This window comes from Papio anubis, chromosome 3, assembly GCF_008728515.1.
Source record: "Papio anubis isolate 15944 chromosome 3, Panubis1.0, whole genome shotgun sequence".
In the NCBI taxonomy this organism is placed as follows: Eukaryota; Metazoa; Chordata; class Mammalia; order Primates; family Cercopithecidae; genus Papio; species Papio anubis.
The window spans coordinates 170097202-170121381 of record NC_044978.1 but is presented as its reverse complement, the minus strand read 5'-3'; the positions used below and the strand labels follow the sequence as shown (position 1 = coordinate 170121381).

At 39.6% G+C, this 24180-nt stretch overlaps 1 protein-coding gene across 13 annotated transcripts in view; it reads right to left on the bottom strand.

Annotated features, from left to right (window-relative positions):
* Positions 1-24180, bottom strand: part of LDB2 (LIM domain binding 2) — a 401491-nt gene that overhangs the window by 68141 nt on the left and 309170 nt on the right. For 12 of the 13 annotated variants that reach the window (XM_017958599.2, XM_017958603.2, XM_017958604.1 and 9 more), the window contains exons 4-5: positions 18082-18204; positions 15295-15378 (exon numbers count right to left, since the gene is read on the bottom strand). In XM_017958599.2, coding sequence (XP_017814088.1) covers positions 15295-15378; positions 18082-18204 — 207 coding nt within the window. The remainder of the gene's footprint in view (positions 1-15294; positions 15379-18081; positions 18205-24180) is intronic. The other variant, XM_017958598.1, reaches the window with a different exon arrangement.

The window sequence follows — 24180 nt, the reverse complement described above, 5'->3', positions numbered from 1 at the left end:
AAACAATAGAAGGGTAAACTGATGATTATGTAAGATAATTCAACTGATGAAAAAATACTACAAAAAACGAAACAAATGATGAGGTGTGAGAGAAAATAACTAAGGTAGAAAGGTTGCCTCAGATAAGGTAATCAGGAAAGACTTCTTGCAATCTGAATAATAGGGAGCTGGTCATAAAAAAATGTGGTTAGAGTATTCCAGGTGCCAGGATGATGATAATGATGATGATAATTATAAAATAGCAAATATTTATTGTACACTTACTATGTGCCAGCTTTATCCTGAATACTTTTCTGGTACTATTTTATTGAACCCTCTCAACTACTCATTGAGATAAGGGACTACTATTATCCCTGTTTTATTGGTGAGGAGATTGAGGCACAGAAATGGTAGGCAACTGCCCAAGGCTCTACAGCTAGTTAAGGGTCCTGATGCAGCAAGTACGAAGTCCCTGGCAAGATAAGACACTTGGTATGTTGGAAAAGCAAAAATCAGGCCAGAAGTTCGGGGCAGGGGGCCCTGGAGCTTCAAGGAGATGAAGTTGGAGAGGCTAGATCCTGTAAGGTCTTGCAGGCCAAGCTAAGTATTTTGGGTTTTATTTGGAGTGCAGTGGGCTGTCACCAGACGATTTTAAGCAAATGAATGGTTTTAAGGTTCTCCTTCGAGGAGTGACACAGCTTGATCTATGTTTTTAAAATATATGTCCTGACACTAGCATAGGGATAAGAGCTTGGGTGATATAGGGTGGCTTTGAAACCTGGGATTTTGAAGTCTCAGATCAACAGGGATGGGAGGTATCATGGAATGAGTCCAGGAGGGTTTTTGATCCCATTATGCTTAAGCTCTGAGTAGTTTTTGGTGTTCTCGATCCATTGCATCTATGGGCAATTTGGCAAAGAAGCCTGGTCATCTCAGTAGAAATGACTTCAATCCAGGTCTTCGATCCAGATCTCTTAGGATGTAACATTTCTGCAGTGTGATAGTGAGGAGGGCACTAGGTCAACATGGGATGTAATCCCAGCCTGGCGGTTTACCTTCTGCATGAAGTTAGATGAGTCCCAGGACCTTTCTGAGCCTCAGTTTCTTGTTCCATAAAACTAGACCATTAATACCTCCCTCTCAAATGTCTATTTAGGATTAAATAAAGCCAACTTTGTGCCTTGCCCGTGGTAGGACTCCATACTAGTTCACTGCCCTTTCTTCTCCTTTCAGAGGTGTGTGGTGGATGCTTTAAATTGTATTTATTTTCTCTTAATTATGGTAAACACTTATAGCTGTTCCCAAATTCATTATCTAGATCAAGACCAGAGACATTAGGTTCATATGCCTTCTTCTCTTTCACATATTTGTTTATTACTACCTATAGTGTGCCTCAAACTCTGCTAGGGACAGACGATGAGGCCATAGAATCTATAGTGACAGTTGCTGTCTTTGAATAACTTGAGTTTTCTGTATTTAGTGAGATGGTGCCTGGGCAAAGTGGAAGAGTGATCAGAGACCAGACACAGAGAAGGGTGTTGACTGAGTTCACTAAGCAGTGAAGCCCGCCAGCTCCTTTTCAGATTTCAAGCTACTTCCCTGCCTATGCCTTAAATCAAAAATAAATTCGAACAACTCCCTCCATGCTTCGCTCTCCCGATTTTCCTGATATACTGTTTTTTGTTTTTGTTTTTTAACCATTCTAGACAATTGGGAAGGCTGTTTCCCAGGAGCAACGGATCTGAGCTCCATCTTGCACTTAACTTGCAAATCCCTCAGCTTTCCCTTAGACTGACTGCCAATTTCCCACCTTACTGTCTATCTTGACTTTCAGTGCCTTGTTAAACAACAATTTCTTTCTCTTTCTCTAGTGCCTGACACTGGGAAATTACTGTTTTTAATCCAGGCCTATTTGTACACTTAAGTCCAAAAATTTTGGTGGCATCTGTGGCTCTGAAATTGTTTTCAGTTAGAATTGCTCTGCTGAAATACTGTTTTGTTATTTTGTGTATGTGTGTGTGTGTGTGTGTGTGTATATATGTATTTGTTATTTTGTGTGTGTGTATATATGTGTGTGTGTGTGTGTGTGTGTGTGTATTTTTTAATGTGCTGATAGTCATTTTCTTTGGCCTGACTTCAGAAATCACTGTTTTCTAGACCCTGACATGTCTGTAACTTATGGTTATTCACTTCTTTAAGAGTTAACTGCTTTAATTCCCTTATCATGTAGTCATATGTACTACTTTTCTATCTCCAAATGCAATTAAAAGTGCCCTTCGGGTGTTCCAAGTTTTAATCATTCTCTGTGTGCAGCATTCCCATGGCTCCAAAGGGCTTTCTCTGCCTCCTCTCAGATGGGGCCTTTCTCCAAGAAAGAGGAGGTGGAGAAGAAAAGAAGGAGAGGAGGAGGAGGAGGTGAAGTAGGAGGAAGGGAGAATCAGAATGAGATCTGACAGCTTTGTTTCAGAGGCTGAATCCCTCACCTTCTCTAAAGCACTGTCTCTCCTTTATGGATCCACGCCAAGGTCCCAGTTCTCAACACCACAGTGGAGTGGTGTAGCAGGTTCTGAGAACAAGCCAGGCCTGAGCCCAGGAAAACATTGCTGTGGGATTGGCTTTGTGGCCTTAGGCATTGATGGATGTGTATGTGTAAAATGGGGATAATGATACTTATCATTTCATTAGGAGCATATAGTTCCTAATATATATAGAGAGGGAACTAATGGTATTATGAATATTGTTATTCTGGTGGGTCCTTGGGGATGGTGGAGCTGGTTTCTGAATCAGACTCATGTTACTGAGCTCAATGCCGATCCTTTCCAAACTGCCTGTAACACGTGCTCCTCCAGCCTTTGACTAGTGGCCTCTTGACATATGAGCTCGATAACCCTTGAATTGGTCTATATCTCAGTCAATGAGATGAGTCATGCACTCCCAGTCAATGAGATGAGTCCACTGGTCCTGCACTATCAGTCTACCTGACAATGCCAAATAGTTATAGTAGTCTTATAGTTCTTATTCTCATTTTCTGAACTCATGACAGATTGGTACCAGACAGTTTGCAAGCCTGCAGTGACCCATGGGCCACACTTTGAATAGCACCTTTTATGCTTAAGTCTTTTGAGGATTTATAATATGCTGGGCATTGAGTGAGGCATAGGAGATTTTCTGGTGTAGCTTCTGCCTCCTCACAACGTCAGGGCTTAATGAGGGTATCTTGCGGCTCTGTCAGAAGGCATGAATGGTGAATGATATACCTGGATTCCAGCCTACTGTGACCACCAGTAACTAAGGGTCATCTCAATCTCTGAGCAGGGATTTCTGTTTCATCCTCAGGCTTGGCCTGGCATTTAGGTGGAAAAGGGGGTTGAATTGTAACCCCTTCTCCTGTCATGTAACCAAGGGAAAAATCCTGGCTGGGAGTCAAAACCTCACAAAAATAAGAAACAAAAAACCTCGGCCAGATTCCAAATGCTGACTTCAGCCACACTCATTCTGCTGCAGGCCACTTTATGTCATTCTGATGGAGGTCATTTTCCAAAGCTAATTGCCCAATTCTTTTAGGCACTGGACTATGCTCCTGTTGCTATCAGCAGAGGCTACATGCAGGGACCAATGTTCTTTAAAGTATAACAATAACAACAACAAAAATCTTCATTCGCTTGGGAAATTAAAGGTACAGGATCAAAAGCCACTACTGTGAAACCTAAATGCTTTCACACTCAGTTGATGATACTGCTTATTTGAAGATTTAGACTTACTTAACAATAACAACATCAAATAGCCTATAGATAATATCAAAAATATCCCAATGATAATGATTATACATTTGTGATAACACTTGTACTGGGGAGAGGTTCCAAATACAGGTACATGCTCCAGCTCCCTCAGGCCACACACTTCTTGGCAGACATCATCAATCAGTCACTCCTTCTCTTCTTTCTGATCTTGCCTGCAGCATCAGAATCTCAGCATAGAATTCAAAGCCACAACCAATGTATGGACTTGGCTTCCTGGAGTAGTAATTCACAGTTTAGGAAGTGCTTGTCACATGCATTATTATTTTCTCCCTCACCTGTAGTTACTGTGATTCAGAATGGACATAATTATTCACACATGAGAAAACTGGGGTGCTGAGAAATTAAGTCGCTTGATCAATATAATGTAAAAAATAAATGGCAGCAGTACAATTTGAGTCCTGATCTGCTGCACTCAGAAAGTACAGGAGGAGACTGGCATTTATTATGCTTCTTCTGTTTGCCAGGCTCTTTCAAACTGTGGTCCATCTAATCTTCATGCCAACCTTGTGAGACATATTATTCTTTCCAAGTTTCAGGTGAAAAGATTGGATTCAAGGAGCTTAGGAAACTTGTTCAAGATTATGTCGGTAGTAAGGGGAAGCATTAGGATTTGAACCTACATTTTGCTGACTCCAAAACACATTTATTTGTCTTCCCACATGGCCTCTGCCATTCAACCTTGTACTTGCAGAAAACATTGTTAAGAGCAGGACATGACAAAGGTGTTTAGGGGAGCGGTATTAATGACACCAACAATTTGAACATGACTTCCTTGCCTAACATTAGAGAAATATTTAAACACATCATAGCACCACACAGGCATATTTGTAGCTATTTTATGGTTAATGATGACTATGTAGAAACATGCAAGTGTTTACTAAATAACATTAAAAATTTGTATGTAACCTGATTGCATTTGTGCAGAAATTATGCATCTGAATGGAAAAAGAGTAAGAGAACACACAAAGAAAATACCTTTTGGCTGAGATACAGGATAAAATGTTTTAAAGTCACACAAAACATAATGCTTAAAAAAATAACACCCCACTTTCAGCATTGGATCAATCTTCCAGACAGAAAGTCAGTAAAGAAACATCGAACTTAATCTGCACTAGAGACCAAATGGACCTAACAGATATTTACAGACCATTCCATCCAAAGGCTGCAGAATGCACATTCTTTTCCTCAGCACATGGATGATTCTCAAGGATCAGCCATACGGTAGGTCACAAAACAAGTATTAAAACATTCAAAAAATTGAAATAATATGAAGTATCTTTTCTGACCACAATGGAAAAAAACTGGAAATCAATCACAAGAGGAATTTGGAAACTATACAAATACATGAGAATGAGACAATATGCCCCTGAAAGACCAGTGGATCAATGAGGGAATTAACAAGGAAATTGAAACTTTTTTTTTTTTTGAGATGGAGTCTCGCACTGTTGCACAGGCTGGAGTGCAGTGGCACAATCTTGGCTCACTGCAACTTCTGCCTCCTGGGTTCAAGCAATTCTCTGCCTCAGCCTCCAGAGTAGCTGGGATTATAGGCACATGCCATCATGTCCAGCTACATTTTCTATTTTTTTAAGTAGAGACGGGGTTTCACCATGTTGGCCAGACTGGTCTCGAACTCCTGATCTCATGATACACCTGCTTCAGCCTCCTAAAGTGCTGAGATTACAGGTGTGAGCCAGAAACATTTTTAAAAACAAATGATAATAGAAACATAACATACAAAACCTATGGATACAGCAAAAGCAGTACTAAGAGGGAAGTTTATAACTGAAAGTGCCTACATCAATGAAGAAGAACAATTTCAAATAAACAACCTAACAATGCATCTTAAAGTACTAGAAAAACAAGAGCAACCCAAATCCAAAATTACTGGAAGAAATAATAAAGATCAGAGCAGGAATCAGTGAACTTAAAATGAAGAAAACAATGCAAAAGATCAGTGAAACGAAGGTTGGTTTTTTGAAAAGTTAAAGTAGACAAACCTTAAGCCAGATTTTTTAAAAAAGAGAGAAGAACCAAATAAATAAAATCATAGTTGAAAAAGGAGACATTACAACTAATACTGCAGAAATTCAAAAGATCATTAATAGCTACTATGAGCAAGTATATGCCAATAAATTGGAAAATCTAGAAGAAATGGACAAATTCCTAGGCATAGACAACCTACCAAGGTTGAAACATGAAGAAATCCAAAACCTGAACACATCAACAATGAGTAACAAGATCAAAGCTGTAATGAAATGGCTTTCAGCAAAGAAAAGCCCAGAAGCTGGTGGCTTCGCTTCACTGCTGAATTTTGCCAAACATTTAAAGAACTAATGCCAATCCTACTGAAACTATTCCAACAAATAGAGGAGGAGGGACTACTTTCAAACTCATTCTCAGAGGCCAGTATTACCCTGATCCCAAAACCAGATAAAGACACATCATAAAAAGAGAAAACTACAGGCCAATATCACTGATAAATATTGATGCAAAAATCCTCAATAAAATACTATCAAACCAAACTCAACAACACATTAAAAAGATCATTTATCATGACCAAGTGGTATTTATCTCAGGGTTGCAAGAATGGTCAACATATGCAAATCAATCAATGTGATACATCATATCAACAGAATGAAGGATGAAAGCCATGTGATCACTTCAACTGATACTGAAAAAGCATTTGATAAAACTCAGCATCTCTTCATAACAAAAAACCCTAAAAAACTGGGTATAGATGCTTCCACATAATAAAACCCATACATGACAGACCTACAGCTGGTATCATACTGAATGGGGAAAAGTTTTAGTCTTTTCTTTAAGATATGGAACATGACAAGGATGCCCACTATTATCACTGCTATTCAATATAGTACGGGAAGTCCTAGCTATAGTAATCAAACAAGAAAAAGAAATAAGGGGCATCCAAACTGGAAAGAAAAAAGTCAAATTTTCATTGTTAGTCAATAACATCTTAAATTTGGAAAAACTTAAAGACTCCACCAAAACACTATTAGAACTGATAAACAAATTCAGTAAAGTTGCACAGTACAAACTCAATGTAAAAGTCAGTCACATTTTTCTATGCCAACAGTGAACAATCTGAAAAGGAAACCAAGAAAGTGATTCCAATTACAATAGCTACAAATTTAATAAAATACCTAGGAATTAACTTAATCAAGTAAGTGAAAGATCTCTAAAATGAAAACTACAAAGTATTGATGAAAGAAATTGAAGAGGATATACAAAAATGGAAAGATATTCCATTTTCAGTGACTGAAACAATCAATATTGACACAATGTCCATACTACTCAAAGCAGTCTACAGATTTAATGCAATCCCTATCAAAATACCAATGACATTCTTCACAAAAATACAGAAAACAATCCTAAAATGTATATGGAACCACAAAACACCCAGAATAGCCAAAGTTATCCTGAACAAAAGGAGGAAAACAGGAAGAATCACATTGTCTGACTTATACTACAGAGCTATAGTAAATAAAACAGCATGGTACCGGCATAAAAACAGACACATAAACCAGTGGAACACAATAGAGAACATATAAATAAATCCATAGTCTACAGTAAACTCATTTTCAAAAAAAGTTCCAAGAACATACATTCAGGAAAAGACAGCCTATTCAATAAATAGTGCTGGGAAAATTGGATATCCATATGCAGAAGAATAAAATTAGACCCCTATTTCTCACCATATACAAAAATCAAATAAAAATGGATTACAAATTTAAATCTAAGCCTTCAAACTATGAAACTACTAAAAGAAAACATTGGGGAAACTCTCCACGACTTTGGACTGAACAAAGACTTCTTGAGCATTACCCCACAGGCACCCCAAAAATTGACAAATGGGATCACATCAAGTTAAAAAGCTTTTGCACAGCAAAGGAAACAATCAACAAAGTGAAGAGACAATCCACAGAGTGGGAGAAAATAGTTGCAAGCTACCCATTTGACAAGGAATTAATAACCATAATACACAAGAAGCTCAACAAACTTCATAGGAAAAGATCTGATAATCTGATTAAAAATAGGCAAAAGCTCTTAATAGACATTTCACAAAAGGAGACATACAAATGGCAAACAGATATATGAAAAGGTACTCAACATCGCTGATCATCACAGAAATGTAAATCAAAACTATAATGAAATATCATCTCATCCTAGTCAAAATGGCTTTTAGCCAAAAGACAGGCAATAACAGATGCTGGTGAGGATGTGGAGAAAGGGAACTTTTGCACATTATTGATAGGAATGTAAATTAGTACAACCACTATGGAGAATACTTTGGAGGTTCTTCAAAAAACTAAATATAGTATGATCCAGCAATCCAACTCCATTCCTATATACCCCAAAGAAAGGAAATCAGTATGTTAAAGAGACAGCTACACTCCTATGTTTATTGCAGCACTATTAACAATAGCCAAGATTTTGAAGTAACTTAAGTGTCTGTCAACAGACAAATAAATAAAGAAAATGTGGCACATATACACAATGGAGTACTATTCAGCCATAAAAAAGATGAGATTCTGTCATTTACAACATAATGGATTGAACTGAAGGTCGTTATATTAAGTGAAATAAGCCAGGCACAGAAAGACATATATTGCATGCTCTCATTTATCTGTGGGAGCTAAAAATTAAAACAAATGAACTGGAGATAGAGAGTAGGGATGGTCACCACAGATTGGGAAGGGTCAGGGAGGGGGAAAAGGAGGATGGTTAATTGGTACACAAACAGAGTTAGAAAGAATTTTTAAAATCTAGCATAACAGGGTGACTATAGTAAAAAATAATTTAATTGTTCATTTTAAGATAATTAAAAGAATATATTTGGATTATTTGAAACACAAAGGATAAAGGCTTGAAGTGATGGATACTGTATTTACCCTGATGCAATTATGATGCATTACATGCCTGTATCAAAATACCTCATGTAACTTATAAATATATACACCTACTATGTACCCTGAAAATTTTTAAAATTTAACAAAAAACAAAAGAAGCATTTGTAACTTAGCTTTAAGAAAATGTGGCCAAAGGAAATAGAAAAAGATAATCATTCATCAAAACATTTGTTTTCAATACTTAAAAGAATGCATTTCCAATATAATGAAAATACCATAATGATATTTAGAGTAAGGATTAAATACTGATTTAGAGCAAGTAGAAGAAATAATATTCCAATAAACATTTAACATTGGGATCTCTGAGTATTTAAGTGGGAATCTGCACCCTAGAGAGATGTGAGGGCCTCATACCATGTTGCCTTTTATTTTCTCAATGCATTCAACTCTTTTGCTCCTCAGATTTCATGGTGAAGTTCTAGGTAGTGATTTTTGAAATGAATCAACATTTTTTTTCTAGATGCTGTAGGGCAAATGAATTCAACTGAGTTTTCTTTGTGTGGTTTTTATTGTGTTATCATTTGAAATCTTGCCTTCCATTTACCAAATCATCCATCTGCCAAGCACACATTCAAGAGATACTACTGGGTACTTATGTGTCTTCACATTGCTCAGAGTCTAGTTCAGGAGACAAACGAGTGGGGAGACAATTCTTATATGGGACCTGCCAAGAGTTAATCCTGAGGCTATGTGCACAGAACTCCCAGAGCACTGGGGAGAGGCTCCTACCCCAGCTGAGAGTCAGAGAGATGTTCTCACAGGAGTTGATAGATGAAGAAATCCTGAAGGATGAGAAGGATTTAGCTTGGGAAAATCGGATGGTGAGAGAAGGGTAGCACCTCAAGGCAGTGGCAGTGAGTCATGTTGTACAAAGGCATGGAGGCAAGAGAGCATGACCAATTTGGATCAACTGTAGGTGGTTCGTGTGGTCTAGGATGGAGTACAAGCTGGGGAAGGGGCATGGAATGAGGCTGGGAGGCAGCAGAGACAGGATCATGGAGGGCTTTGCATACAAATGGAAGAAGGTGTAGTGAAGCAGAGCAATTGAGTAATACACTGAAAAATGTAAACAAGTCAAATTTAAGCCCCCTACTGAGACGAAGAGGACCATGGTATCCTCAGGAAAATTAAGAGACAATAAAAATTCTGGAATGACCTGAAGTCCCCAGATGAGACTGACAGTATGGACTGGAAGCAGACTTACTTGTAACAGTATCTTAAATTCCTTAAAAAAGAGAATGTGCTTTAGGCATTCTTGTAAACATTCCACCCCATCCCTTTTGTGCTTAATATAGTAAGTAGATGCCACCAAACACTTGGTTAGCTAATTGATGTGAAATTTATGAACAAAAGCAGACTACCCCAAATCATCAGAGATGTAGACAACTGTATAAACCAATGCTATTCCTACTGTTTCTTGCATTCTGTTCAGTGAATGCAAGGAATGCCCACTCTATTGTTACAGGAGATAAATCAACATGAAAGTGGCACATTTCACTCAATGCCAGCCTAGAAGTTTGTGGCGGCTTCCTTTAAATGTTTAAGGATATGATTTCCGCATTGTCCACCCCTCTTTTCTTTATATTGTTGAGGATAAAATAGACATCAATTACTTCTTCAATTTTAAAATCTTATTATTTAAAGCTACTTAAAGAAAACATGGTTATTGCATACAGTAAACATTCAAATATAAGAATTTCATATTGGAAATTTGAAATGATGGCAATTTCAAACTGAGTTAGAAGAAACTTTCATTCTGATGAAAGGCAAGAATTAAGGAAGAAGGATCAACTCTTGTATGTGTTGACCCACAGAGTCCTTCTGATGAGCTCTGCATACAGGGGAATTCAATAAGATTCTGATGTGCTCTACCCAGAAAAAAGGACCAGAGCATTTACAAAGGTACCTTGGTGAATGAGTAATGAAAGCTCTGCGTGCATTTATCCTACTAGAACCTAGCGAGAGAGATGCTGTAGCTCATTTCACAGATGAAAAAATGAAGGCTCAGAGAAGTCAAGCAACTTGCCCAGGGTCACACAGCTAGTAAGAAGATGATGTTCTCAGATACATACTGTTTAACTTACTCCCAAGCCCATGTCACAGTGAGAGGGTGCTTATCTTGACCATGCTGTTACTGGAAAAACAAAATCTCTTGAATTACGCCACTCAGCCAGGGTATATGGTTTTGGCTCAAAACACCTACCTGTGTTGGTACCTAAAACAAACTTGAAACTTATATTTTAACTATGTGAAACTTCCTAGAGCTCCCCAAGCCACTAACACTCTCCACCCTTCTCTGACTCCTTTCACAGTGGGCCCTGTGTTTGGACTGTCCTCTGCCTTGTCTGCCTGATGATCACCTACTCATCTTTTAGAATCAATCCAAGGGCCATCTCCTCTATGAAGACTTTGCAGCCTTCCTCTCCTACCTTCTAACAACCTCTCTGTCCTTTGTGCTTAGAATCAGATCATGGGTCCAGATCCCTGATCTGCCACTTACCAGTTCTGTGACCTTGGGAAGTTACTTCTCTGTGCCTCAGTTTTCTCCCCTGTAAAATAGGACTAAAAATAGCTCCTACCCTATATGGATGCTGTGAGTATTTAAAGAAAAAATGAAGACAAAGAAAGAGAGAAAGAAAAGAGAGAGAGAGAGAGAGAGAAAGCAAGAAAGAGAAAGAAAGCAAGAAAGCAAGAAAGCAAGAAAGCAAGAAAGCAAGAAAGCAAGAAAGAAAGAAACTCCCTGCAAGGCACATAGCAGCAATGCCTGGCACACAGTAAGTGCCCCAGAAATGTTAGCTAGTACTATGTTTCTCACTGCACCTGGGAACAATTTCTCTCCAAGAGTGTATTTGTTTTTCTTTCTTACATTCTAGGCAGTGATCTCCTTGAGGGCAGAGACCTGGCACAAAGAAAGTGTGTTAGAAATGCTTGTGAAATGAACAATGAATAAATGGGCAAACAGGATCTGGTGGTAGCTGACAAGGCTCCACAGCCAGGTCTCATTGACCTGGATGAACCAATGATCACTAAACTGCACTGCCTTCTCATGGTTGCTGAATTGGATCCCTTCGTAAAATGCCAGGCGGACAACAGGACTTCTGCTTCCCAGCAAACGAGGCAAAGGACACATTTCCGAGTTCCTGGCTTGCTTCTCCCATTCTAGTGCTCAAGTTCTAGCACTAGAGCGTGCTGCTTACTGAAAGGCGCCATCTCCCTATGCCCCAGTACACCGAGGACATGCTTCGTGAAACCCACCACCTGGTATTGGAATACCCAACAGCCACAAAATAATGACTTCCCCATCCTGCAGGTCCCTTCCCAGCTCTGGCTTGGATAACTACTACAGGGACACTCAGTCAGCAAGTCCCAGCCCCCTCCAGAGGTCACAGAGGCATCCTGTAGAGGAAGTGAGACCGCACTGTGACAGAGCGCCATCTCCGCAGACTCAGCCACTTCCAGTCGTAGCTCCACAGGGACCACTGAGTCAGCCATCGTTGCACCTCTTAGCTCAGGGCACCTCTAACCTTGTCATGCTGGGATGCAACAGGAGGGAACAACAAGAGGGAACAGCAGGTGATTTGACAACCCAAATCAAATGGCAACAGCTGTTCTTGTTGTCACTTCAAAAGTACCAGGTCACCAGTGTCCCTTCCAGAGTGCTGCTGGCGAGTGTCTGTGTTCAGCCCCATCATCTGCATTCACAATGTCCACAGCTTGGTCATCCTCAGGGTCTCACCTGCTCCTCCCTCCAAGGGTGAGAGCCGCATTCGGTCAGCTCTGTGTATTTCCTCACTGCAGGTCTCCGTGAGAATGATTAGAATTTCACCGGAATAAATGAACTTGTTTTGACGAAGCTAGATGGCTGTAATTGCCTACTTTCTGCTCTGCTTAATTTTGTTATGTTAGACACTGCATATTGAAATTTCAATGTCTGGAGCCTTTAAAATCTCTATCCATCCTTTCCAAAGCAGGATGCATCCGTTTTTAAAGTTCTTCAACTGCATAGAAGGTTTTGGATTCATATTTACCAACATATCCATTTGACCTCTTTTTCTGATACTGGGAGTGGCATTGAAGCTTCTTGTTACCTTATTTGCACAATACTTCAGATGACCTTCTGGGGCTTGAGGCAAAAGCCAGCCTCCTCAGATGGATGTGGAGGCTTCGGATCTTAAGGCAACTTTATAAATGAATGTATTTTGTGATTGCTCCACTGTCTTAAAAAAATTAGATGATAAGGCTACTAGAAGAATCTTAAATCCCAGTACTAAATGGAAGAAATGACCTTTGTCTGTCATTCTCAGTGACCTACCCCATATGGATAACCACCACAGAAGCCCATGTTCACTGCTTTTGGGCAATGAGTTTGAGATTCTGCTCAGCCATGACCTGTCAAGTGGCCCACGTCAGCCCGAAGGATTGTGTCTAGGAAGCATGACTTCTATCCTGAGCTGCTCCTTAAGACCTGAGGATCATTCCTTGGGCTATTTCTGGCTTTGCATCTCCCTCTATTTCAGAACGCTTCACTGGAACCACAGCTGACCACATCCCACCAGCCTGTGACTACCAACTGAGGACAGAGGCCATAGCTCCACCATGAAACCTAGCAACTGGAAAACTGCCAGGAATAACGAGTGAGTGAAAAGGAATGGAATGAAGGCAGGGAAGGTAAATAGCTACTGAACCACGATGCGCAAGTCAGGAAACAAAGTAGCATTAGACTCTCCCAGAGTGAGAGTAGAGAGTGGGTGCTGTGTTTCTCTGCGTGGCTCCAGCACAACAAACAATGATGGGTACACAGAAGGTGCTCAATACATGATGAGAATGAACACAAACGGGGCACTTTCTGTCCCCAGGCCCTGTGCTAAGCCCTTTACATGGACTCTCTGACCCAATCCTGGAACTAAACCCTACAAGGAGCTGATGTTATTTTTGGCAAAGTGAACGAAGGCTCACTGATAGATGCTGACTCTAGCGAAGGCAGGAAAGACATGACCCAATTCCTATCAATATCATCAGTCTCCCATGCTCACTAGCAAGGGAGCAGCATTCTGCGGTGGAGCTCATGGATTCTAGGGTCAGGCTGCCTGAGTTCAAGTCCCAGTTCTGCCACTTGTATGTAAAGCTGGGAGACTTACTTCACTTACTGAAACCCTCGCTGCCTCACTTTGCTACAGGGATGGTAATGGGGTGCAGGGTCCGCTATGAGACTACTTCAGTCACAAGATACACAGCAAAGAACCTGACCTGCAGCAAGCACTGTGTTCATGTGGAAGCCTCAAAACACTACTCCCTATTGCCAAAAGCCACACATGATTTCCTTGCTATCATTGTCAGGAGAGGGGTAGTGCCTTCTTTCCCTTTCACAGGTCTGACATCAGTCTTTGTGGGCCACAGGATGTGGGGACCTGGTGGGCCTTGACCACAGGGTGAAAGTCAACCACTGACAGATGACAATAAGAGGAGTGGGGAGGAGAAGGAAGGAAATTTGGTGTTTATTAATCTGTGTTAAATGCAGCTAAAAGATGTAACTAAGAATCTGTCCAAGATCTTGCTATAGGGTGAGTGACCAAGTCTAGGATAGACTTCAAAGTCCCAGCTTCCTATGTGGGGTCAACTGAGGACACATAGTGTGGAACTTCTTTATCTGCAGGAGGAAGAGCATCTTCCCTGTTTTAAACTAAAACTCTCCTGGTCCCTGACAAGATGATATGCCTAGCAGTACAGAGCAGCCTTCTGAATTGTGGAGAGAACAACTTCATAGACCATCACGCCCCAGGCCTTGCCACCCATCCACATTATGTCAGTTGCCCTGCAAGAGAGCCATTCTGACTGTGGAGACCGGAGGTTTGGGAGGTCATAGCCCTAGCTACCCTGGCTGGGAGCACCCGCCGTCCACCCATACTCCTGGGCTGACTTTGGTTTCCCTCTGAGCAGAGACCAGTGGGCTCTTTAGTGGTTCAGGGCCACGAAAATGGCATGGGCATGAGGATGGGCGGGTGGGGAGCACAGCTGATTCTGGCTGTTGTCAGGCCTGGATTTGGCCCTGGGGCATCTAGGCTGTAGAGAGAAAGAATCTCCTTCTTTTACCCACCACCAAATCTGTTACATGTTGTGCAGAGAGTCCTTATGAAGCCTTAGAAATACCTGTGTTTCAGCATGGGATTGGATTTCTTCAGGAGACTCTTTGGGGCAGTATATTGATTCTCCTAAGGGATGACCAGTGCCTGGCTGGAGGCATAGGGGCAGTGAACTCACCAATAACCCATTTGAACTTGAGACAACAACAAGGGAAGCAGCAACAAAGCATTTTGTGACAATGGGACATTGCTAGCCTTTGAATAATTAATTCCAAGAGACATATAGATATAGGACTGAACCCTGACAAATTCCAGGTTTGATGCTTTGTTAATTAAACCCTGTCCTCCATTGAAAACACACACACACACATACATCTGGTACAGAACACAGACACTGTGCTATATCACCAGTACCTCATTTTAACTTCTTGGGTCAGGATGCATATAAACCTCTGGAGTACTTTTCAAACTCACCAAAACATAAAATCATTCGATTGATCTTACCCTGAGGTAGTTGAGGGTGAAGTTTGTTAGCCCCATCCTGGTGATGTTTTTGGACAGCTGATCCAGGACCTGAGGATCTTGTGCCTAAATGGAGAAAAAACCCCACATGTATTTTATCACTACAGGATGGTCCTGAGAAAATCTCAGACTGTGCTACAGCTGCTAAGGAAATGTAATCTCGACATTGTCGATTTTATTTGGAGGGCAGGCTGCTGGAGGTAATTTAATTTACATTTCGAAGACACTTGCATATAACACTCAAGGACATTTTCAGATCAATTGTGCAAGACTGGGGAAAAACCAAACTGCTCAGATGTGCTTTCAGTCCTTGGGAGAAATGACATTACTTCCTCTTGGAGAGGCCTTGGCACTCAGGTCTCCAGCCTGAGTCACAGAACTCTGCCAGGAGAGCTCCAGGTCTAATGCCCTCTTTAGAGAGAAGCCAGTCCCCCTGGACTGGGCAGATCCATGCTTCAGGACTGGTCTTTGTCTCCTGCTGTGATAGTGGTGGTGTTTTTACAGCCTGGGGTTGAGGGCTGTATTGGAAAACTTTGCCACTGACTCGAACTACACACACACACACACACACACACGCACGCATACACACGCACGCACACACACACACGTATATATATGGAGAGACAGAGAATTCTAACTCTCCTCCCCATTAAGCTAGTCTGGAAATAGATATCCCCAACAATTTTTATCCTGCAGGACTGTAAGAGTAAGTATCATATTTTCCAAAATGTCAGCCACATTTTAAGAAGGGATGTAAAGTACCATGGGCCACACCAAATGTTCTGTTTGGCTAGAAGAAAATGAAAATTCTTTCTGGGATCCATTTTAAAATGAGTCTCTTGGTTGATGTTCTTTTTTTCTGTTTGCCTTTCCTTCTTCCTTAATTGATATAAGCAAATTGGCACTAAACAGAGGGAGAGGGAAGTAAACATCCCTTTGTCTCCACGTCTGCCTTCGTGAGACTAGGTTATACTAATGTGACTTATTCTTTTCTGTACATACCTTTTCTCATAGTGATACTACCAATTGGATTTGTGTAGATAAATAAAAAATGCAGGAGAAAACAGAGCATGTCAGTTTCATGTCAATTTCCTAAACGAGGTCTTCCCTGACATTGAGCCTATATTCTTAAACCACTCTGATGTGCTAAGAAGAGTTTGTTCTATCAAGTAGTCAGGGTCAACCTCAAGGAACTTACATTTCAGTCAGAAGAGAGGAAAGCTAATAATAAAGGAATGCAAAAATCTTGTTCCTGCTGCTGTGGCTACCGATGACGATGATGACAGCCAATCGCCGAAACTCGTAGAGGACACACTATAGGCCAGGCATTGTTCTAAGTGCTTTACAGTCATTAACTCTTAATTTGATGATCTGAAACATGCTTTATTACTGTACCCATCTTATAGATGAGGGACTAGAAGCACAGAGATGTCACATCATTTGCCCAAACTCATCCAAGAGCAAGGGTCCAACCCTATGTGGTCTCAATCCAGGGCCCAGGTTCCCAACTATTATCCTTTGCTGCCTTTTAGTCTATTTTGAGAATACTGGAAGTGAATATTCCAGACTTCCTCGAAGAGAGTGGAGGATGTAAACTAAGCTTTAAAAACCAAGGGCTTGGAGCATAAACAGCCAGAAATCATGGAGCAGGAAAGTGGGGTGCCACAACAAAAAGAATAAGGCTAATGGGAAAGGCAGAGCTTGCATTAACTAGTCAGAAAGAGGTGGCTGACAACTAATGTGTGGAGAAATAGCCGGGAATGGGACAGCTGGGAGACAAAGTTAGAACCACCGCGGACAAAATCTTGATTTTGCTACTTCTGGGCTAAAAAACATGGGGCAACTTATTGATTCTCTGAACCTCAGTTTCCTCACTTTTAAAATAGGAATAATACTAGCTCAACTCTCTGCCTGACTGTGAGAATTCAATAGCATGAGATACACAAAATGTTTAGCTGAAGGCCTGGCAGAGTAAAAAATCAGGAAATGGTAGTTACTGTTACGTTATTTTCTTTTGATTGTTCACGGTCTTCAAAATTAGGCTTATGAAGTCTGATTTTGCGCCAAAGATTTTCATGGAAGCATCATGTATCATAGAGGAGAGACTTAAATTTAAGTTGATGCCTTTGACGACTTATTAAGAGATTGCACCTGACTAGTTCCTACTTACATTTAAAATACATCTCTAGATTGGCATAGAACCCACCCTTGCACCTAATTTGTGCTCAGTAAATTTGATGTGATTTATGGTCAAACAAAACCAACAGAAGCCAAAATATTCCACTTCAAATTTAGCACCGTGATCAGGGAGGACCAACTTCTGACACGAATCTGAAGATATAGGAGTCCCATGTCCCATCAGATGGTTCTAATCAAAACTGGAAACTGTTTTCCTAACTTCTCGTTTTATTTCATTCCCCAGTTATACGTAACAGGTTTATTAGCCCAAGCAGAGCAGTAATTGATAATGACTGAATGGAATTTAAGAAAAGTACAAACTGTTTATTGAAGTAACCTCAATTTGGAGTTCAAAATAATAAAATATAAAAAAATAGTCACACAATGTACCAATCTTGGAAAGAAAAAGGGGAGAAAAGGGCCTGTGGATTAAAATGGTTGAGAACAAAACTCAATATTTAGAGTTAATTACCTAAAGCGTGACAACTACTGGAATTCTTTCACAGAGAGAGGACTGGGTTTTTCCCCTTGAGTGAAATGAAGGAGGAAAAAAAAAAAAAAAGAAAGCAAAACAGAAATTAAATTACTTACATGCATGGCTAGGATGCTTCTCGGGACTAACTCTCGGTATTGTCTAATGGTAAAGTGCCATGTTTTTATTCTCATGAGATCATCAAAGGTGAACTCCAAGATCAGTCTGCCTTCTGTACACACCTAGAAGTGACAAACAACACAGTCATTCATTATGCACTTTGTGAGAGCCACTTTTTGTAACTCACATATCAGCTACTCAGCGTGGTCTCCCTTTCTGTCCTTGGGCAGTGCTAGCTCTTGGTAAAGACGTGACACAAGTGATGTGTCCACTGCACATGGTACAAATGTCAGCTCTAAAATCAGTGGGTTCAAGAGACTGTACAGCTGCTTATTGGCCGTGATGTGCTAGTAATTCTACTATTTACTGCTGAGACTCTATGACCCTCAGTTTCTTCATCTGTAAATATGGAGATAAAACCCATCTTATAGTGACATTGGGTCAAAAAGTTTTCCTCCACTTTCATCATCCTTCAACCACAGAGGCTTCAGCTCTTATTCTAATCTTGGTTATCCTACTCTGGGACAAAGTACCCAATAAACTCATTCATGGTTAAGTGTGAGTTACTACAACTTGATCCAACTGGAGGAAGTTTTTATTTCGAAAATGAAATTCCAGAGGACAATGCTTAACCCAAGGCAGTTAGTATCAGTTACGGACATGTGGAAAATAGAGGCATGTGTCAAGAGTATATTCCTTGAATCTCAGCACATCAGCAATGATAAATTCTGCTAGCATAAAAGGCCAGTCTTAGGGGGATGGGACACTTTATCTTTCTAAGAAAAATATATATTATTAATGAAACATAATAGAATTTTGAAGGGTCTCTTCCTTGATAGAGTAATCAGTGACAGAGTAGCATTTTAATCTTTTTTTAATATTCATAGCATTTTTAGCGTGTAGTTCCTATTTTATTTACCATTCCTTTCGCTATTAACAACTTTGAAATCAAAGAAAGTGCTAGGCAATCACAAACCACTGAGCCTATGTCAACTCTGAGCTAGAAGTGGCGGTAGTGTATTGGTTCAGTTTAAATAGTTACAACTCATTAATCAGACCATTTCTGCCCTAGGAAAGCAGTACAAAATAGTGGGTGCATACTTTGGCATCAGAGGGTACTGGTTTTGAATCCCAATTCTACTTTTTACTTATTCTGGAAATTTGGGGAAAATCTAATAAATTCCCCAAATTCCAGTTTTTCTCATCTGTAAAATGGAAATAGAAATATCCTTGGGTAAGGATGTTAGGAAAATACATTAAATAAAGTTATGTACGTAGGCTACCTGGAATTCTGCCTGGCATGTAGTAGGATAGCAGTAAATGATAGCGCTGCAGATAAAAAGAATGCTACCCAAGAAAACACAGAGCCCTAGACCAGTAATGGTCATCGTATGCCACCTGAGACCTAGGGCTTCACTAGTGGCGACATCTCAGGGGCTCTGCTGGGAGGAACTGGGCCTCCATCTCGGCTTTGAGATCCTCATTGACTTTCTGGATTTCACTGAGCAGCTTTGATTTTTCAGTTTTTTACTGCATTGGGCTTCTGATCAAGCTTTTTGGAGAAAGATTTCCTAGACTAAAAACAAACATACAATACTCCAGACACTTGAAAAAACACACTCAAAAACAAATAAACGAATAAGTAAAAATTAATTAACTGAAGAGAGAATGTAAGTATTTGTAAAACTACAGTCCATGAAGATAGTGAACAATTTATATCAGCCTTTTATGAAATATTAATAATTACTTTCTTCTTTGGAAATTTAATACAAAACACCATCACTAATTGGGTTGCAACTTGGTCCACAGGACTGGGTTGGGTGCATTTCACGTGCTCAAATTGAAGGTAACATGTTCTTTCAACAAGTCAAATGCCAGTACAGGAGAATTACTAACAAGTGTTGATGGGACACTACTCGAGAAAGATGCTGTTAATGTGTGCCATCTTTGTCTTATCAAAGATCTCAGAGACACTGTGGGATAATTGTTGATAATCTGGGTGAAGACCTTTGCTTCAGATCCAATTAGCAGGATCTGTGGGTAAACTCAGGCATGTGGGCACCTTGCCTTGAAACCCCTTGACTGTGTAGTCTTCAGAGCCTTGTTTCTGGTGTCTCAGCCATGAGAGTTGAGTGCATAGAAATAGGAGAAGACTTCAGTGTCCCCAAACCTCTCCCCTTGAGCATCATCAACTTTGGAATTAATTTACCAAGACATTAAAAAGAGTTGCATGGAGATTAAGCCACACAATTCCCCTTGGGGTGTCGGCATGACAGAAGCCACCTGTGGTGACAGCTTTCACAAAAGGGAGGTAGCTATGGGGAGCCATCAACAGTGAAATGTCTTGACAAAAACAGGACAGGGATATTTGGATGCTATAATCCTCTTTTTAAAGGGGGAGATTATTGGATATTTAAACAAATACTAGCTTAGTTAAATGTCAGCGTTTAAAAAATTATCTAGTATATTTGTTTTGCATTTGTGAACCACAAACACAGGTGAAGGGTCTGGTTTACTTATATTGGGAGAGAATTTCATAATGAGAAGGCATGTGTGTAGTCCTACTGATAGATGACTCAATTGGAGCATCTGTAAGGTCAAGTTAAATTGTGTCCTTTGTTCACGGTAACAGAGTGAGCTAGTTGGGGACCTTTCTTGCAGTCAAACTGTCATGGGCCTACAAATGGAAAATTGCAGCAAGCCTTGGGCTCCTCTAATTTTCAGTCAAAACCAAGGGTTTAACTGGGGTATAGCATGTGCAAGGCAGGAATCCTTAGAATCAAATCTGAGTTGACTATGTTTTCTTTAAGGAAAAATAAATGACTTCCTTGAATGAAAGGTCAGAGGAGGATTTTGGTCACGGCTGGTCTTCCCCAAGTAATTACACCCACACCTTCCAGGGCCTAGACAGCCACTCCATACCCTGTACCCATCATAGAAATTAAAGGAAACCAAAGGCTTTGTGATTTGTTTTACATGCAACAGCCAGCAAATGGAATGGAGGCAAATAAGAGAAAATATATACGTATTTCCTATTTAGAAATTATAAAAAACAGGCATAGCCTATAAAAGGGAATTAACATATTCTCTCTTCAGAAAAATTCTGTGCATTCCTCTTAATCAATACAATTAATGTAGCTTTTATCTGAGGTCGGCCTTTTTTTTTTTAAAAAAAGATGCCTTTCACTTGGAATCCAAAATCAAAAGGGTCCCCAATTAAGAAAACATTTTCTGTTGTGCTGAATTCATGTTACCGTACTGTGAGCTCTGACATTTTGTTTCTGTGGTAACCAAAATCAGCTGATTAGTTGGCATGGCAACAGAAAAGATGTAATCCCAGCAGACACACTCTAATCAATGCCCCCAGTACAGATGGTCTCCGGAGGATCAACAAGAAAGAGGCTGGCAGGCATTCAGCCGATCACGTGCTAGCTTGAGACTAGGCCAGGAACAAGAGAACTAAAAAAGAACATTTCTCAAACTAACCAGTAGCTTTTTAACCCTTTTCTTTCTTTGGCTAATTGTAACGCAATATTGACTGTATATTTAGCTGTATAATACAATGATTCTCATATAGCTTTGATGAAATCAAGTGTGCTTGTAAAGTGGGAGTGTTTATATAATTTTCTTAGTTTGTATGCTTGGAACAGCATGCATGGAGTAGTGCTTTTAGATTAACAGTTGTGCAAAGCTCATTGTATTTTCCTTAGTGGTACTTCATATGTAAATACATACATATGCATTATACATATATATATATACACACACACACACACAAACATACACATGATCTGATCATTGATATTATAACTTGGTTAGAGTCAGGAGAAGAGTAGAAATTCTGAAATATAATGTGGTATACAGGCTAAGGTAAGAAGGATGAACTGTCAAAGACATAAGTAAGTATTCATATAGGAAAACTGGTGGGTACACTTCCATGGTACTTCTCTGTAGTAGTAAATACTTTCATAATAACAAATTGAGAACAGAGAAAACATAAACCAATCTTTATAGAGATGATAAGAGTGTCCAGTAATGGCCATAACTTTGTTGTGGTTTGCAAATCTAAAATTAACCCCAAGAATGTACCCTGGAAAGTGTTCCTCCCCAGAATCCACCAATGTTCACATCCTCAAATATAAATATTACTCGGAGTCTTAAATTCTGAAAACCTTGGTGTCTGCTCTTCTGATTATTAAACCTTGTTTTCTGTTTGATTAAAAACCTGAAAACACAAAAGAAAGGCTTTATAATGTGTGTTTTAAAATTCTAATTACACATTTATCCATAATCGATAATGTTCCTGGTATCAGGAAATTGCAAAATGCTCATGATACTCCCGAGGAATAGTTAATATTTCTGTTGATTAGGATTGCAGCTGATTTTTGAATCACGAGTTGACCAAATTTTCATAAAAGCAACTCAGAACCACTGGGTCAAATGCTATTTGGGGAATGAGAGTTTATTGATAGCCTAAATTAGAACACTGCGATGCTGCCTGCACACAGTATGCTAAGTACTAATAGCAGGCTTCCCTTTAAAAATAAGCATTGGCTTCTGGACCCTTTTTCTTTGTAAAAAGGTCTGAAAGGTCATTAGCCCACTGTTTTGTAGTAAACAGTCATAATATTTTATTACATGTAAATGAGTTATTTTTAATTAATATAAGAACAATAATATTGGAAAGGTTTTTGAGTATTATAATAATCACCAAGGAGCAAAAAAAACAAAAACCAAAAAATCGAGAGAGGAAAAAAAGAAAAAAAATGGATCCTTTCAAATTTCCTAAAAATAAATGTGCATAATTAGCATCTGGACTAAGTCCACGTAACTGAGCTCCATTTCTCAGAAAGTGATATTTTTCATCATGGTATGGAAATATTCATTTCAAAAGTCGGCAAATATACTTCCTTGGAGTTGCGTCAGATGGGTGGTCCAAACAATTGCTGCTTGGGGCAAGGGAGCTGTGTGCAGGGGAGTGCTCAGGTCTTTCTGGTGACTGCCTTAGACACCTGAACAAACCACTCAACCATCTGAGAGGAAAATTTCAGGATAAGAAAGAATGCCACACAGGAAAACCCTAGTTTCTGTATTTGAATGAAAATAACACTTTATCGATTTGTCAGAAGAATGGGACTCTTTTCTATCTAAAACAAGTCCCAAATGTTCAGCACTAAACCTTCAGAGAAGCTATGTTCATTTATGAATCAGTTTTGGCCTGAGAAAGAAAGAAACTGAGTAAATATATAAAAGGACTACGACAAAATGCATTTTTATTTTCAATGGCTACTGGCTTTGGAAGCAACTCCTTAATTACAGCAAAGCTTTTAATTTAATTATCATGGATTTTTTTTTTCCCCCTTACAGCATAAGGAGTTGGTATGTTTCTCTGGAATTACCTAAAAATAAACACTAAGCCTAGAGGATAAAAGAAAAAAAAAAAAAAAAAACAATAAGGAAGCAGCAGAGAAAGGCTTTCTCTGCAGTGCTAAGACTTTGTAACACTAGAAATGAATGGCTCGCAAAATGAATGGCTTGCATGTCCCTCTGATCTACAAGATTATGTAAATGTTCTGCATCTCCAGAATGAAGTGAGACATGGACAGATTAAACCATCATTCAGGTGATCATTACTTTCCATGTAGCAAAAGTCTATTGCCAGCCAGGACTTCTGCATCCAGTGTGAAGCTTCTTTGTCTCTGAATGACAACTTTCCTCTCTGCCTGTTTAGACCAGGAAGAAAGAAAAACCCTACCCTTTCCTACATTTTAAAAAGTCTACTGACAAAATTAAGATGCCATAGAATCAATGGTATTTGATGATTTGTTTTTGCATTTTATAACCATTTCCTTTGCCTTTGGTTTTGTACACCAGCATGGGCACTGGAGAGATGAAACTATACCAACAAGATCAATGAATAAATATATTTTTATTCTTGCAGCAAAATTGCATAAGTAATAAACACATCTTCAGTTTCATACATTGGGCTTTTGCAGTTAACCCTGATGATTCAACCTCTCTTAAGCATAAAGAGAGGGTTGTCATTTGTGTTTTGAACTGAAAGAGATAGCTGCTATCATTAATATCACAAATTAGTT